This window comes from Arachis hypogaea, chromosome 3 (genome assembly GCF_003086295.3).
Source record: "Arachis hypogaea cultivar Tifrunner chromosome 3, arahy.Tifrunner.gnm2.J5K5, whole genome shotgun sequence".
In the NCBI taxonomy this organism is placed as follows: Eukaryota; Viridiplantae; Streptophyta; class Magnoliopsida; order Fabales; family Fabaceae; genus Arachis; species Arachis hypogaea.
The window spans coordinates 66,621,592-66,633,970 of NC_092038.1; the positions used below are offsets into that span (position 1 = coordinate 66,621,592).

Consider the following 12,379-nt stretch of genomic DNA (forward strand, 5'->3'; position numbering starts at 1 on the left):
AATAAATTATAATTACTACGTGCAATATGTATAAATAAGTCCTTGTCCATTATTTCAAAAATAAGTACTAAGTGTATATTTTACTAAATTATTAAGGGATTTTCTTTGTTTAAAAGAGTTGAGAATTTCTTACTATTGCTAATTAAGAAATTTTTAGGTTTTATTGTATTTTGAGAGAGTATTATCATCAACCTTATAGTAACTAAGTGTGAGGACAAATATTTCTCTAAAAAAAACGATCTAATTGTGCCTTAAAACCAAAAAGCAATTAAAATTTTATCATTTTCTCATTTTCGTATATCCAATATAGTACCCTAAGATTTCTTTTTTATCTATTTTTTATGTTATTTTTTTACAATTTCATTTATTCTTGAATATTTAAAAATTCTCTTTTTCTATTTTTTTTGTCCTAACTTTTAAACATTAAATTTATTTTTTTATAGAATAAAATATCACCATTATCTCTAAAAAATTTTTTTTATTAGAATCTACTTATTTTATATTGTACAGTAAATCTTAAATACCAAATTAGTTTTTCGTTCGTAGTTACAAAATATATATATAAAATATGATCGCATCGGTTCAGTTTTTGAAAGATTTGTAATATTATTTTAGTTAATGAAAGTTTTATGAATATGTAATTAATAAAAAAAAGTATTAGATAAATTTATAATTTATAGTTATTAATTAATTATTATTATTATTTTTAATAATATAAGATTATATTTAATGATATAAAATTATTAATTTTTTGTTTAGTTAAATACTAATAAAATTTTAATAAAAATGTTGTTGTTAATTTTTTTTTTTTTTGGAATAAAAATACAGTAATGAGTAGTTAGTAATTCGGCGATGCAAATGGAAACGGATATGTAATTGCAAGCAAAGGAATCCGACCCGGTTAGGGGAAAAAATAATGGAAGGTTTTATCGGATTAGGTGACAGCGGATACTCATTTTCAGATTAACATCTTCAACTTCTTCAACCTCGTCCCGTCCCTCCATTTCCATAATCATGCATTCAACTCATGTTGTTGCTCAACTATATTTAAATCTTTAAACCCTAATTTCATAAACCCCTTTTGCTGTTCCATTCATCCATTTATGAATTTGCCAGAACCATGAACATTCTCTCCCCACCCAACAAGCCCTTCTCCACCTACCATGGAACCTGGAATCCATTGCTCTCCAACCATCGCAATAGGAAACTTCCAAAGCAGTTTCTCCTCCGTAGGTCGCTCACAGTGCAGTGTAAATCCAATTCCAACTCCTCTAAGATCAGCGGTGCCAGCTCGGACGATTTTGTGAGCAGAGTTTTGAAGGAGAACCCAAGCCAAGTGCAACCCAAGTACCTAGTTGGTGACAAGTTCGTTACTTTGAAAGAAAAAGAGAATTTGGGTAGAAAGTTCAATGTGGGTATCTTTGATGTGTTGTCCAAGAGGTTGCAGAGCTTGAAGCATCAGAAAAAGGGTGAGGGAACTGAGAATGAGGCTCAAAATCAAGCCTTGGAAGAGAAAGATTCTGTGCACTTGAGAGACTTGCTTAAGGAGTATAGAGGGAAGCTTTATGTGCCTGAGCAAGTTTTTGGCCCTGAGTTGTCAGAAGAGGAAGAGTTCAATAAAAATGTGCAGTCTTTGCCCAGAATTAGCATTGAAGATTTTCAGAAAGCTATGAGTAAAGACAAGGTTAAGTCAATAACTTCAAAGGGAGATACGGCTCAGTTCTTGAGCAGTGGTTATAGGGACTACATTGTGGAGTTGAAGGAAATTCCTGGTGATAAACGCTTGCACATAACCAAATGGTAAAAAGAGAATTGAATTCTTGGCTCGTTTATTCGCATTGTTGTTTGCAGTGCAGTTGCACTGAGAGTTTATATGTTGCAATTTTGTAGGGTTCTTAAACTGGAGAATAGTGAAGCTGAAGAGATCTTGGAGGGTTACACTGGACCACGATATGAGATAGAGAGGCATAATACGGTTGTTCATCTTTATGTCTTAAATATTTTGAAAATTTAATTATATTATGACATATTATGCATTCAGATTTCAGAGTTTAAATCATTCAGCATTCTCCATAGATGTGATGCTTTTGTGGGTGACCATATTTTATTGTTCTTATTGCAGTATTGGGTAGGAAAAATACCTGAGTACCCACATCCTGTTGCATCTTCCATATCTAGCAGAATGATGGCTGAACTTGCGGTGGTGACATTTTTAGTAAGTGTTGCAGCAGTTCTCGTTAGTGGCTTCCTTGCAGCAGCAGTATTTGCTGCTAGCACTTTTGTATTCTTGGCTTGTTTCTACGTCGCATGGCCTATTGCCCAACCGTTTGTCAAGCTTTTCTTTGGAATTGCTTTTGCAATTTTGGAGAAGATTGGGGATGCCATTGTTGATTTTTTTGCTGATGGTGGCATTTTCTCCAAGTTTTATGAGATTTACACTTTTGGTGGCATATCTGCCAGCCTCGATGCTTTGAAACCAATTCTGATTGTTGTTTTGACTATGGTCCTTCTTGTTCGTTTCACCCTTTCAAGAAGGCCTAAGAACTTCAGGAAGTGGGTAAGTGGCCAAGTGTTTCAATGACGTAGTTATTGATGAACTATTGTGCCTATTTTGTTCTGTGGATATGCTTAATAAGCTTTTTCTGAGTTTTTTTCTTTAATATGCAGGATCTTTGGCAGGGAATAGACTTCTCAAGATCAAAAGCTGAAGCTCGTGTTGATGTGTGTTGAAACCTGTTTCATTGTTCACTGTTATTAAAATAGTGTTGTATTAATTTATTATTATAGCTTTGGGAAAACATATTTTCAGGGTTCAACTGGAGTTAAGTTTTGTGATGTGGCTGGAATTGATGAAGCAGTAGAGGAACTTCAAGAGGTAATTCATTAACTCTTTCATTCTTAGAAAATATTTATGTTATGTACATTGTACAATTAGGTATATAATTCATATTAATTTAAAACCTTCAGTGACCGTGTCCCCCGTAATTTGTTCCTTCTTCTTCTCCCTCCCTTCTCTCTTGTATTTCTAAGTGTTTATGATAAGAAACTATGGTGTCATTTCATTGATGTAACCATCCCCATCTAGTGGAAAGATACTTGGTGGTTGTTGATGAATTCTTTTCTTATGTCTCATTTTGTCGTTTCTGCTTATTGTATTTTAATGCATGTAAACTTATAAGGACTAAAGGTTATTCATGGATTGTTTAGTTGGTGAGATATCTAAAAAATCCTGAGCTATTTGATAAGATGGGAATCAAGCCTCCACATGGTGTTCTTCTGGAGGGCCCTCCTGGATGTGGCAAGGTCAGGTTGCTCTCTCCAGCTATGCTAGATGTAAGAGTCTGTTTGAAACTGTGTATCATATGTAATCATGCATTTGCAGACCTTGGTAGCCAAGGCTATAGCTGGTGAAGCTGGTGTACCATTTTACCAGATGGCTGGATCAGAATTTGTGGAAGTCTTAGTTGGTGTTGGCTCTGCACGAATTAGGGATTTATTTAAAAGAGCCAAGGTAATTTCAACTTCTATTTTATCTGGATTTCATTGTAAATTAATGCATACCAATTATAGCTTCTTCCTTTTTTTTTAAAAAGATGGTGTACATTGTAGTGTTTCATGTTTCTATTTCTTTGGAGAACTGGTGGTGTCAGGTACTCAATTTTTTATTCAATTTTATTTTCAGGTAAATAAGCCATCAGTTATATTCATAGATGAAATTGATGCACTGGCAACAAGGTATGGCCATCTATGTGTGGAAAGTTTTGACTTTTTTTATTATCTATGGGTTGTTTACGTTTAGCAGAGAACATCTTTAGAATGCTAACATTTTTCAGCCTTTAGCCAAGTAGAGTAAATAGTTTAAGTTTAACTTTATAAAGCAATCGGTCACTATGAGCAATTGGTCACTGTTGATCAATTGGAGCTTGCACTACCATTTTGATATTCTATTATATAGTGAATAGCAGTTCCTGCCATAGTGATATTGCGTGGTTTACATCTGTTGTCAACTTTCAGTCCACTAAACTTCCACCCTGCTTGATTGTGAACTGTGTTTGATTAGGCGTCAAGGAATTTTCAAAGAGTCCTCGGATCAACTTTATAATGCGGCTACCCAGGAAAGAGAAACTACGTTAAACCAATTGTTGATAGAGCTTGATGGTTTTGATACGGGAAAGGGTGTCATATTTCTAGCTGCCACAAATCGTAAGGATTTGTTGGATCCTGCACTTCTTCGTCCAGGTCGCTTTGATCGCAAGGTTTCATTCTGTGCCTGAGTTATTGGATGTCCTTCTCAGTTATTCTAAGTATGTTGTCTTAACAAAACACAAAAAGGTGGTAAAATGGAGAATCAATTGAATGCTCTTTTTAAAAATGCAATCTTTGGGTGCAAACAATGATTATCCTGTGCACCACTGTCACTACTTTTGTTTGATTATATTTGTTGTGGTTTATGAAGCTCTCTCAACGGTAATTTTCTGTTGGTGGCCACTAAAGTTTTCTCCTGTAGATCAGGATTCGCCCTCCGGGTGCGAAAGGAAGACTTGATATTTTGAAAATTCATGCTAGCAAAGTAAAAATGTCAGATTCTGTCGATTTATCCAGCTATGCGCAGAACCTACCAGGTAAGTTTACATTTTACACTGATTGAATATTTGGTTTCAATCTCTGAGGACAAATCTCAATGTCCAGGATGGACTGGAGCAAAATTGGCACAACTGGTCCAAGAGGCTGCTCTTGTGGCTGTCAGGAAACGGCATAACTCCATTCTTCAGTCAGATATGGATGATGCAGTTGATAGACTTACAGTAGGACCTAAACGTGTTGGAATAGAGTTGGGATATCAAGGACAATGTCGTAGAGCTACTACTGAAGTGGGAGTTGCATTGACTTCTCATCTGCTCCGGCGATATGAGAATGCAATAGTTGAATGCTGTGATCGCATCTCAATAGTACCTCGTGGTCAGGTCCTTGTTCAGCTTCCTTAACTGTATTATTCACTACTATCTTGTGGAAACATTTTCAGTCTTTCCCTAACATATGCTTGAAAAATTACTTAGTAATAAACATATGCGTGCTTGTCTGGCAGACATTATCTCAGTTGGTATTTCATCGACTTGACGACGAAGCATATATGTTTGAACGTGAGCCTCAGCTGCTGCATCGCCTTCAGGCATGGGCTCTGGTTCGATGTTTCCCTTTTCTCACCATTTGTATTATGGTTCGCTTTCAGATCTGTCTTTGATGTACAGGTTTTGCTCGGAGGTAGAGCTGCTGAGGAGGTCATCTATGGACGTGACACATCGAAAGCCTCAGTTGACTACCTTGCAAGTGCATCCTGGCTTGCTCGCAAAATATTAACTATGTTGGCAACTCGGCATTACTAGTATTTTATGCATTCCGTTTTGTTCTTATGTTGTTTTGTTTTATGAATGCATTTGCCCTTGTTACTTGCAGATGGAATTTGGAGAATCCAATGGTCATACACGGAGAACCGCCTCCTTGGAGGAAGAGTGCTAGATTTGTCGGCCCTAGGCTGGATTTCGAGGGGTCTCTCTATGACGACTACAACTTGATTGAACCCCCGCTAAATTTTAAGCTGGACGATGAAGTTGCAGAGAGGACTGAAGAGCTGATACGTAAAATGTATGGAAAGACGGTGTCTCTCCTTGGAAGCCATCATGCGGCTTTGCTCAAAGCTATAAAGGTATGCATGTGGAAAGTGTTTCTTTTCTTTAGAATTGAAAATTATTACAAGTTTGATCAATACCCAAAAAGTGCAATACAATACAATCCAATCCAATTAGCATTAGATGCTCCTTGTTTGCTTCTATTTCATGAATTGGTGTCGCAGGTTCTTCTCAACCAGAAGGAGATCAGTGGTGAAGAACTAGACTTCATTTTGAACAATTACCCCCCACAAACACCAGTTCGCGTTCTGGAGGAGGAAGATGATCCTGGCTACCTTCCTTTCCCCAAAGAACAAGTTCATGATTTGGAGTTTGCCTTACAATCTCAGTCAAAGGAGGAAGCCGTATGAACCTTTATTTATAGCTGGGAATTTGTTAGTGGCCAATCAGTGCTTGTGCGTCATGGAATTGGAATAAGCACATTTCACTAGTAACGTCTTCATATAGGACCCTTTCTTCTCTTCTTCTTCTTTTTCTTCTCTCTCATCCCTTGTTTTTTACTTGGATTAAGTTAAATTTTTGAAATATTCTCTTTTTGACGAAACTTATATAAAGCAAATACTGTTGTTATAAAATGATATAATATTCTGTGTATGCCATTTAAAGAAAATCTTAGATTAAGAGGAAAAACGATTCTAAAAAAAATAAAACTTTTACTAGAAATTTGGAATACTTGTTTTATTTTTATTTGATAGTAGAAAAATGGCAAAATCTTGGCTAGTAAATGATTTTGCAGCAGAGTTTCCACGTATTTAAAGTAAGGTCAAAATTTTGGGAATTTTTTAAATTAAATAAATATAGTATTTACGAAAATAAATAAACGTGGAAGTAATTACAAAAATATATCGTCAATCATATTTCGGATGCTGGCGGTGTTTGTAAAAAATGAACGCATCTTGGATGCACAGACCTCGTACTGTAATAGGACGTCTGCGAGTCATATTTCGGATGTAACCGTGATGTGGATATGCGCTAATATTGAATATTGAGCATTCGAGATGGCGGTGTTTGTAAAAAATGAACGCATCTTGGATGCACAGACCTCGTACTGTAATAGGACGTCTGCGAGTCATATTTCGGATATAACCGTGATGTGGATATGCGCTAATATTGAATATTGAGCATTCAAGATATGCGTGTCTCGTGATTGGGGTCAGTGCATCTGAGCTAAACGCAACTTCCTAATGTCCCCCTCAACATCCGAGAGATATAGTCAAGTATATAATTAGGATCTTAGCACCCGGGATATGTGTATTATGGTATATATTTCTCCGCACTCAAGATATCTTGTAGAATAAGTCAATTATAGAGACCATTCCAATACCTCCCCTCACACAATTCAGAAACCATTCTTCTCTTTTTCTTCTTTTCGTTTCGTTCTAATGGAGAATAATCAATTTTTCTTTGTGGTGGTTTATCCCAATGGGATAGTCAGTCACAGTGATAAAAGAGTAATTTTTAAGTCCGACAAGACTGTCATGTTGCACGCTTACCGGGTTGATAGCCTAGATGCGCTAAAGACGGTTAGTGCATCGATACAACGACGCAGACTCTGGATCCTGCCATCATGATGATCTCTGCTCTGCTGTCCTAGCCCTGTCAACCTACGCAGATCAAAGATAGTTTAACAGAATTTCGTTATTTATATTCCATAATCTATTACGTGACTACTACATGGTAAGTTAAAAATTAATTACAATATGCACATACCTGGAAGCAAGTGGGAACCTGACCACATTGTAACCCCCCGGGCTAAAAAACGGGAACCTATGGTAGATCCATGATAGAAGAAGCGGCATACACTCCGTAATGTCCGTCATATCACGCGATGGAGCGGTGTATAATGAGTGGTAGCTGGGTATGACAGAGTAGTGCAAACCCCCATGACAACCAGCTGCACCGATCGAAATCCTCTAGCAGCGGCAGCCATCTCAAAGGCACAAGTGTAGCCGACTTGTCCGTGAACAAAAATCCCTCAATTAGCATCATCAAGTAGCATCGGGGCTGCCCCATCAAGAGTGTATGCCACCCGGTCCCTGAGCCACGTCATCTTGACCCCAAAACCTACTTGCCTCCCTCTGGCTGTGGTGGCGGCCTAACACCTAGTAAATCCTCACTCTACTCCCATGTCGGGTGTCTGTGCCACTGCTGGAAGTCTCTGGTACAACCCCCAACAGCATCTCCAACAGTGTGCAGTCTAATGTGGTAGAAAACATCCTGGAGCGTAATGCTGGCCTCACCCCATGGAAGGTGGATGTGTGAGTCTCCGGCTTCCAACGCTCGACAAATGCAGTGATCAAGGAATTGCCAAACATAAAATTCCTCAACTCTATTGCATGTTCAAATTCCGCCTTCCTTATATAGGGCAATAGGATGGGTGGCAGCGAGAAACCCAGCGTCTCACGATGTGGCAAAAGTAACTATGGTTTCTGCAATTCTCAAAACATTTACTAGCGCATATTAATTACATCTAAACCATTAATTGTTGCTAAACATTACTAAAACTTATCCACCTAGATAAGCATTTACATTAAACGTAATAGATATATATTTATTTTACTAACATGTTTAATGAGAGTTACTTATTTTATTCATTGAATTTAACTCACAATTAGGTACCTATTTTATTTATTTAACTTAACTAATTATTTTCAATTGTACAAAGCATGTAATGATTCCAGGTATACAAAACAAACCAATGTAATTCTTCTAACTTTGTCAGCTGACTATACCCTACTCCACTAACTAAGTCAAAATCTAAACCTATTATTAACTAACAATAAAAAAAGGTTAAACTACTAACCTCAAAGTCTAACGCTCCAGCTACGTGCCAAGTAGTATTTAGTTTGTTGATGTCTCCTTCGCGAACATATTGTCGGGGGGCCATACTTTATGAAGGAACTCAATTTCACATGTCCAGAAGCTCAGAAAATTGGAAAAAAGGGTTCTAATGCACGTTCTTCCCGGATGCAGTGACTTATATATGCAATTGCGCATATCTCGGATGCACTGATCCCAATCACGAAACACGCGTATCTCGGATGCTCAGTATTTAATATCAGCGCATGTTCATATCATGATTGATCCAAGATATGATTCGTTGATACCCTATCACAAAACGGATCTGTGCATCTGAGATGTGTTCATTTTTGACAAATATCTTCAGCATCAAAAATGTGACTGACGATGTATTTTTGTAATTACTTCAACGTTTATTTATTTTTGCAAATACTATATTTATTTAATTTAAATAAAAAAAATCCAAAGTTTGGACTCGATATTAAACATTTAATGTGGACAATATATTTGTTCATAATTTTATGATAAGGGTTGTTGTTAAGATTATTTATATTAGAAAGTTTTAATAGTTTTTATGTAATACATATTTTAAAACTTAAAAAACTTTAATTTACTAATACAAATTTTATAATTTTTTTTGTACAAAAATTTTACAGTTTTAACATCTTAGAGTTGTATAGAATCAATCTATATAATTGGTGAGACTCCAACCAAAAAAAAAAACAATCTATATGATTGTGTTGTAAAATAGAAATTACTAATTTAAAAAAATATAGGATAAACTATTAAATTGACATTTAAAAGTTTATATGGCTAACAAAAATAACTCTTAAAAGTACAAATAATAAATAAGTTTTTAAAAAATTTAAAAATATGATAAAAATAATTAAATATTAAATATATATCTTTAAAAAGACTTTAGAGATCAAATTTTAAGGTAATATTTTATAAGTGTTATTAGAAAAGTAAAAATTTTTTACTCTTAAAATTTAATAATTTTATGTCAAGTAAATTATTAAATAAATTATTGTGAATGATAATTTTTTATTGAAAAAATAAAAAATATTAGATATCGAATTTTGCTCCAATTTTTTGTTTGTACCTTTTAAATAGTTATTCAAGTATTATCACAAAAATTCTAATCAAATACATAAGTCGTTTATTAAATACAAAAGCTTTTGTTATTACTTATAAAAAAATATAATATTTACAGATTATTTTTGTTATATTTTAAAATTATTTAATAATTTATTTGTCGTTCTTATCTTTAAAAGTTATTTTATTCAGCGTCATAAATTTTTTATACCATTTTACTGGTTTACCTAAAAATATAATTACAATTAAGTCTAATAAAACAAGTATTAACTTAAGCCATTAACATAACTAATAGAAGTAAAAGCACTAAAGATTAGACATTCAAACGGTATATACATATTGAGTATTGACAGGTTGACATAAGTCCTATCTAACTTATCTCGCAGAACTGGATTAAATCTTCTAATGGTCCTTGATATTCAAATCGTTATCCAATGTGGTCCCTGGGATCCCAATTGCACTATTATAGTCCTCCAGATATAGCTCCAGGCACTATAATAGTCCCTGATCATCTTTCTGGTAATGAGTCATCATCGAAACGCTGACGTGGCTTCGTTTTGCAACGTTGGATGGTGCCAACGGCTAGCTGAGTTAGTACAATTCCAATTTATACTCAATGTGGTCCCTCCCTCTATATTTAACCCTAAATTTTCAAATGTTCAGTAAGTTAATTTCTTCTTCTTGTTCATCTTTCGCTTCTCATTCTTCTTGTTGTTGTTGTTCTTAGAGCTAGAAGTTAATATCCATGATGGGTGGTAGGAGCACTAGAGCTGGAAGCTCTATTCGTTCACCGTCTAATGGCCATCAGACGAGAACGCAAAGTAGGAGTAGAAGATCGAGGGTGCCGGAATGGTGCGGTTGTGGCGATCGGCCAATTCAGGTGGTCTGAGACCTATTCAAACCCAATCAAACCGTTTTTTAGTTGTCCTAATTATAATGTGAGTTATCAGTATTACTTGTGTTGTTATGATTGTTCTTACCTCACTGTTCTTCTCTTGTTGTTCTTCCCTGAAACTTGAGCATTCTATATGTTTACTTGATTACAGACAAATGGAAAGAGATGGTGTGGACTTTTTGTGTGGACAGATACTGGGCAGGATGAACCGCTTGAAAAATCAAAATCTTATGAAGACAATCATGAAGTGAAGATGAACTTTGATTGGAGACTTGGGAGGTTAGAAGAAGATGTCTGGAATAAAAAATTGGTTAACCAATTATTGGTATTAGCTGTGTCTGTATTGATATATAGTGTTGATTGTTATCTTGTATTGTAAAGCATGAGTGAAAAGAGTTGGTGGTGTGTATCCTATATCCATTGAATGAACAATATATGAAAAAATGATAATAAAATGATGGTATTAAAAACTGATAAATAGTGTTTGTTGATGGAATGTAAACTTGTGTAACTCAATTAATAAAAACAGTAGTATGCTAAAGAAAGCAGGGTAAGTGATTGAAAACCATAAATTACTGTATTAAGATAATGGTTCAAACTTAAAACATAAATGTATTAAGATAATGGTTCAACTTAACACAGTCAGTCACAAAACGCGAAGGACAACCAACTAACATGAGCATGCTAAATATAGTTGCCTCAAAAGAGAGGGCTTCACAGCAAAACATAAAGGATCACACATCCTTGTGTAGTCTTTGTCTAGTGAAAAGTTTTAAACCCAAAACAGAAAGCCCTATACATATTAAGTTAAAGTCTTCAATTCTTCTTTTTTTGAGCCTCAAATCCTAAAGTTGGGACGAACTTCATGTAATTAGCAAGTCTTGTTGCAGTTCCTGGTGACAATTTTGAAGGCCTTTTCATTCCATGATCCTAGATGAGAAAAAAATTGGCATTATCCATGAATGACGATTCACTTGAATCACAAAAAAAATTAAAAAATATAAATATTAAGCTACCTTTTGAGAATCTTCTGCATCGAAAGCAGTTGGTTGAGATATAACACCAAATTTTTTAATTTTTTTTGCAAACTAAATAATGATTTATTTATGATTCATTATCTTTATTTAGGATTTTATTTTTAGAATTTTTTTATGGTATTTAAATCATATTTTATGATACTTTCAGTTTAAAAAGTTTATTAGGAATCATATATAATTTTTTTAAGTATGGGATATTTTCTTATATAAAATTTAAAGTTTTAGCAATTAAGATATGATGAAGATTTAAAAATTTAATTTGAAAAATTGAGATTTTCAGTATAATTTTATAAACTAAAAAGAATTTAATTGAATTATCTCTAATTTAAAATTTGGGTACTCATTAAAAACTAACTAACAAGTTGATAAATAAATAATGTTCTTAAAATAGTTTTATTGAAATATATTTGATTTTTAATTACTATTTTATCCTCTAATTTTATTAAAATTTCTAAAATATCCTTACTCATCTTTTTTCCAAACCAAGTCCTAACTCTAATTTCAAAACACACTCACTTTCACTTCTCACACACACACTAACACCTCTCACTCAGTTTCATTCTCTCGAACCACACAGAAGGAAAGAAAAGAGAGAGAGAAAGAAACAAAGGGAGAGGAAAAATGGAAGAAGAGAAAAAGAGAGGAGGGTGGAGAGAGACCGCACGGCAAGGCTTGGTCCCGCTGCCACCATTGCCATCGCCGTCACGTCGTTGTCACAGAGGAAAGAGAGAGAGAACGAGACTGCGATAGAAAAGAAGAATGGAGCTGCACCGCCGTCACCGCCGCGCACAGTCCCGCCTCTGAAGCCGATTGGAACATTCGCCGTATAGTCACTTCGTTGCAGTCACCATTGTCGTTGCAGCGAC

At 34.9% G+C, this 12,379-nt stretch overlaps 1 protein-coding gene across 2 annotated transcripts; it reads left to right on the plus strand.

The window, feature by feature from the left end:
* Positions 1–848: 848 nt before the first annotated feature.
* LOC112790767 (probable inactive ATP-dependent zinc metalloprotease FTSHI 1, chloroplastic) lies at positions 849–6,262 on the plus strand. Of its 2 annotated transcripts, none has more exons than XM_025833311.3 (15): positions 849–1,800; positions 1,891–1,975; positions 2,123–2,557; positions 2,668–2,721; positions 2,810–2,875; positions 3,208–3,303; positions 3,383–3,511; positions 3,683–3,735; positions 4,061–4,256; positions 4,508–4,622; positions 4,690–4,964; positions 5,087–5,170; positions 5,250–5,362; positions 5,455–5,704; positions 5,852–6,262. In XM_025833311.3, exons 1-15 carry the CDS (start codon positions 1,121–1,123, stop codon positions 6,035–6,037), a joined length of 2,817 nt encoding a protein of 938 aa, XP_025689096.1. In that variant the 5' UTR covers positions 849–1,120; the 3' UTR covers positions 6,038–6,262. The 2 variants fall into 2 exon arrangements, with proteins under 2 accessions (XP_025689096.1, XP_025689097.1); XM_025833312.3 differs by having other exon boundaries at positions 2,123–2,215.
* Positions 6,263–12,379: the final 6,117 nt, after the last annotated feature.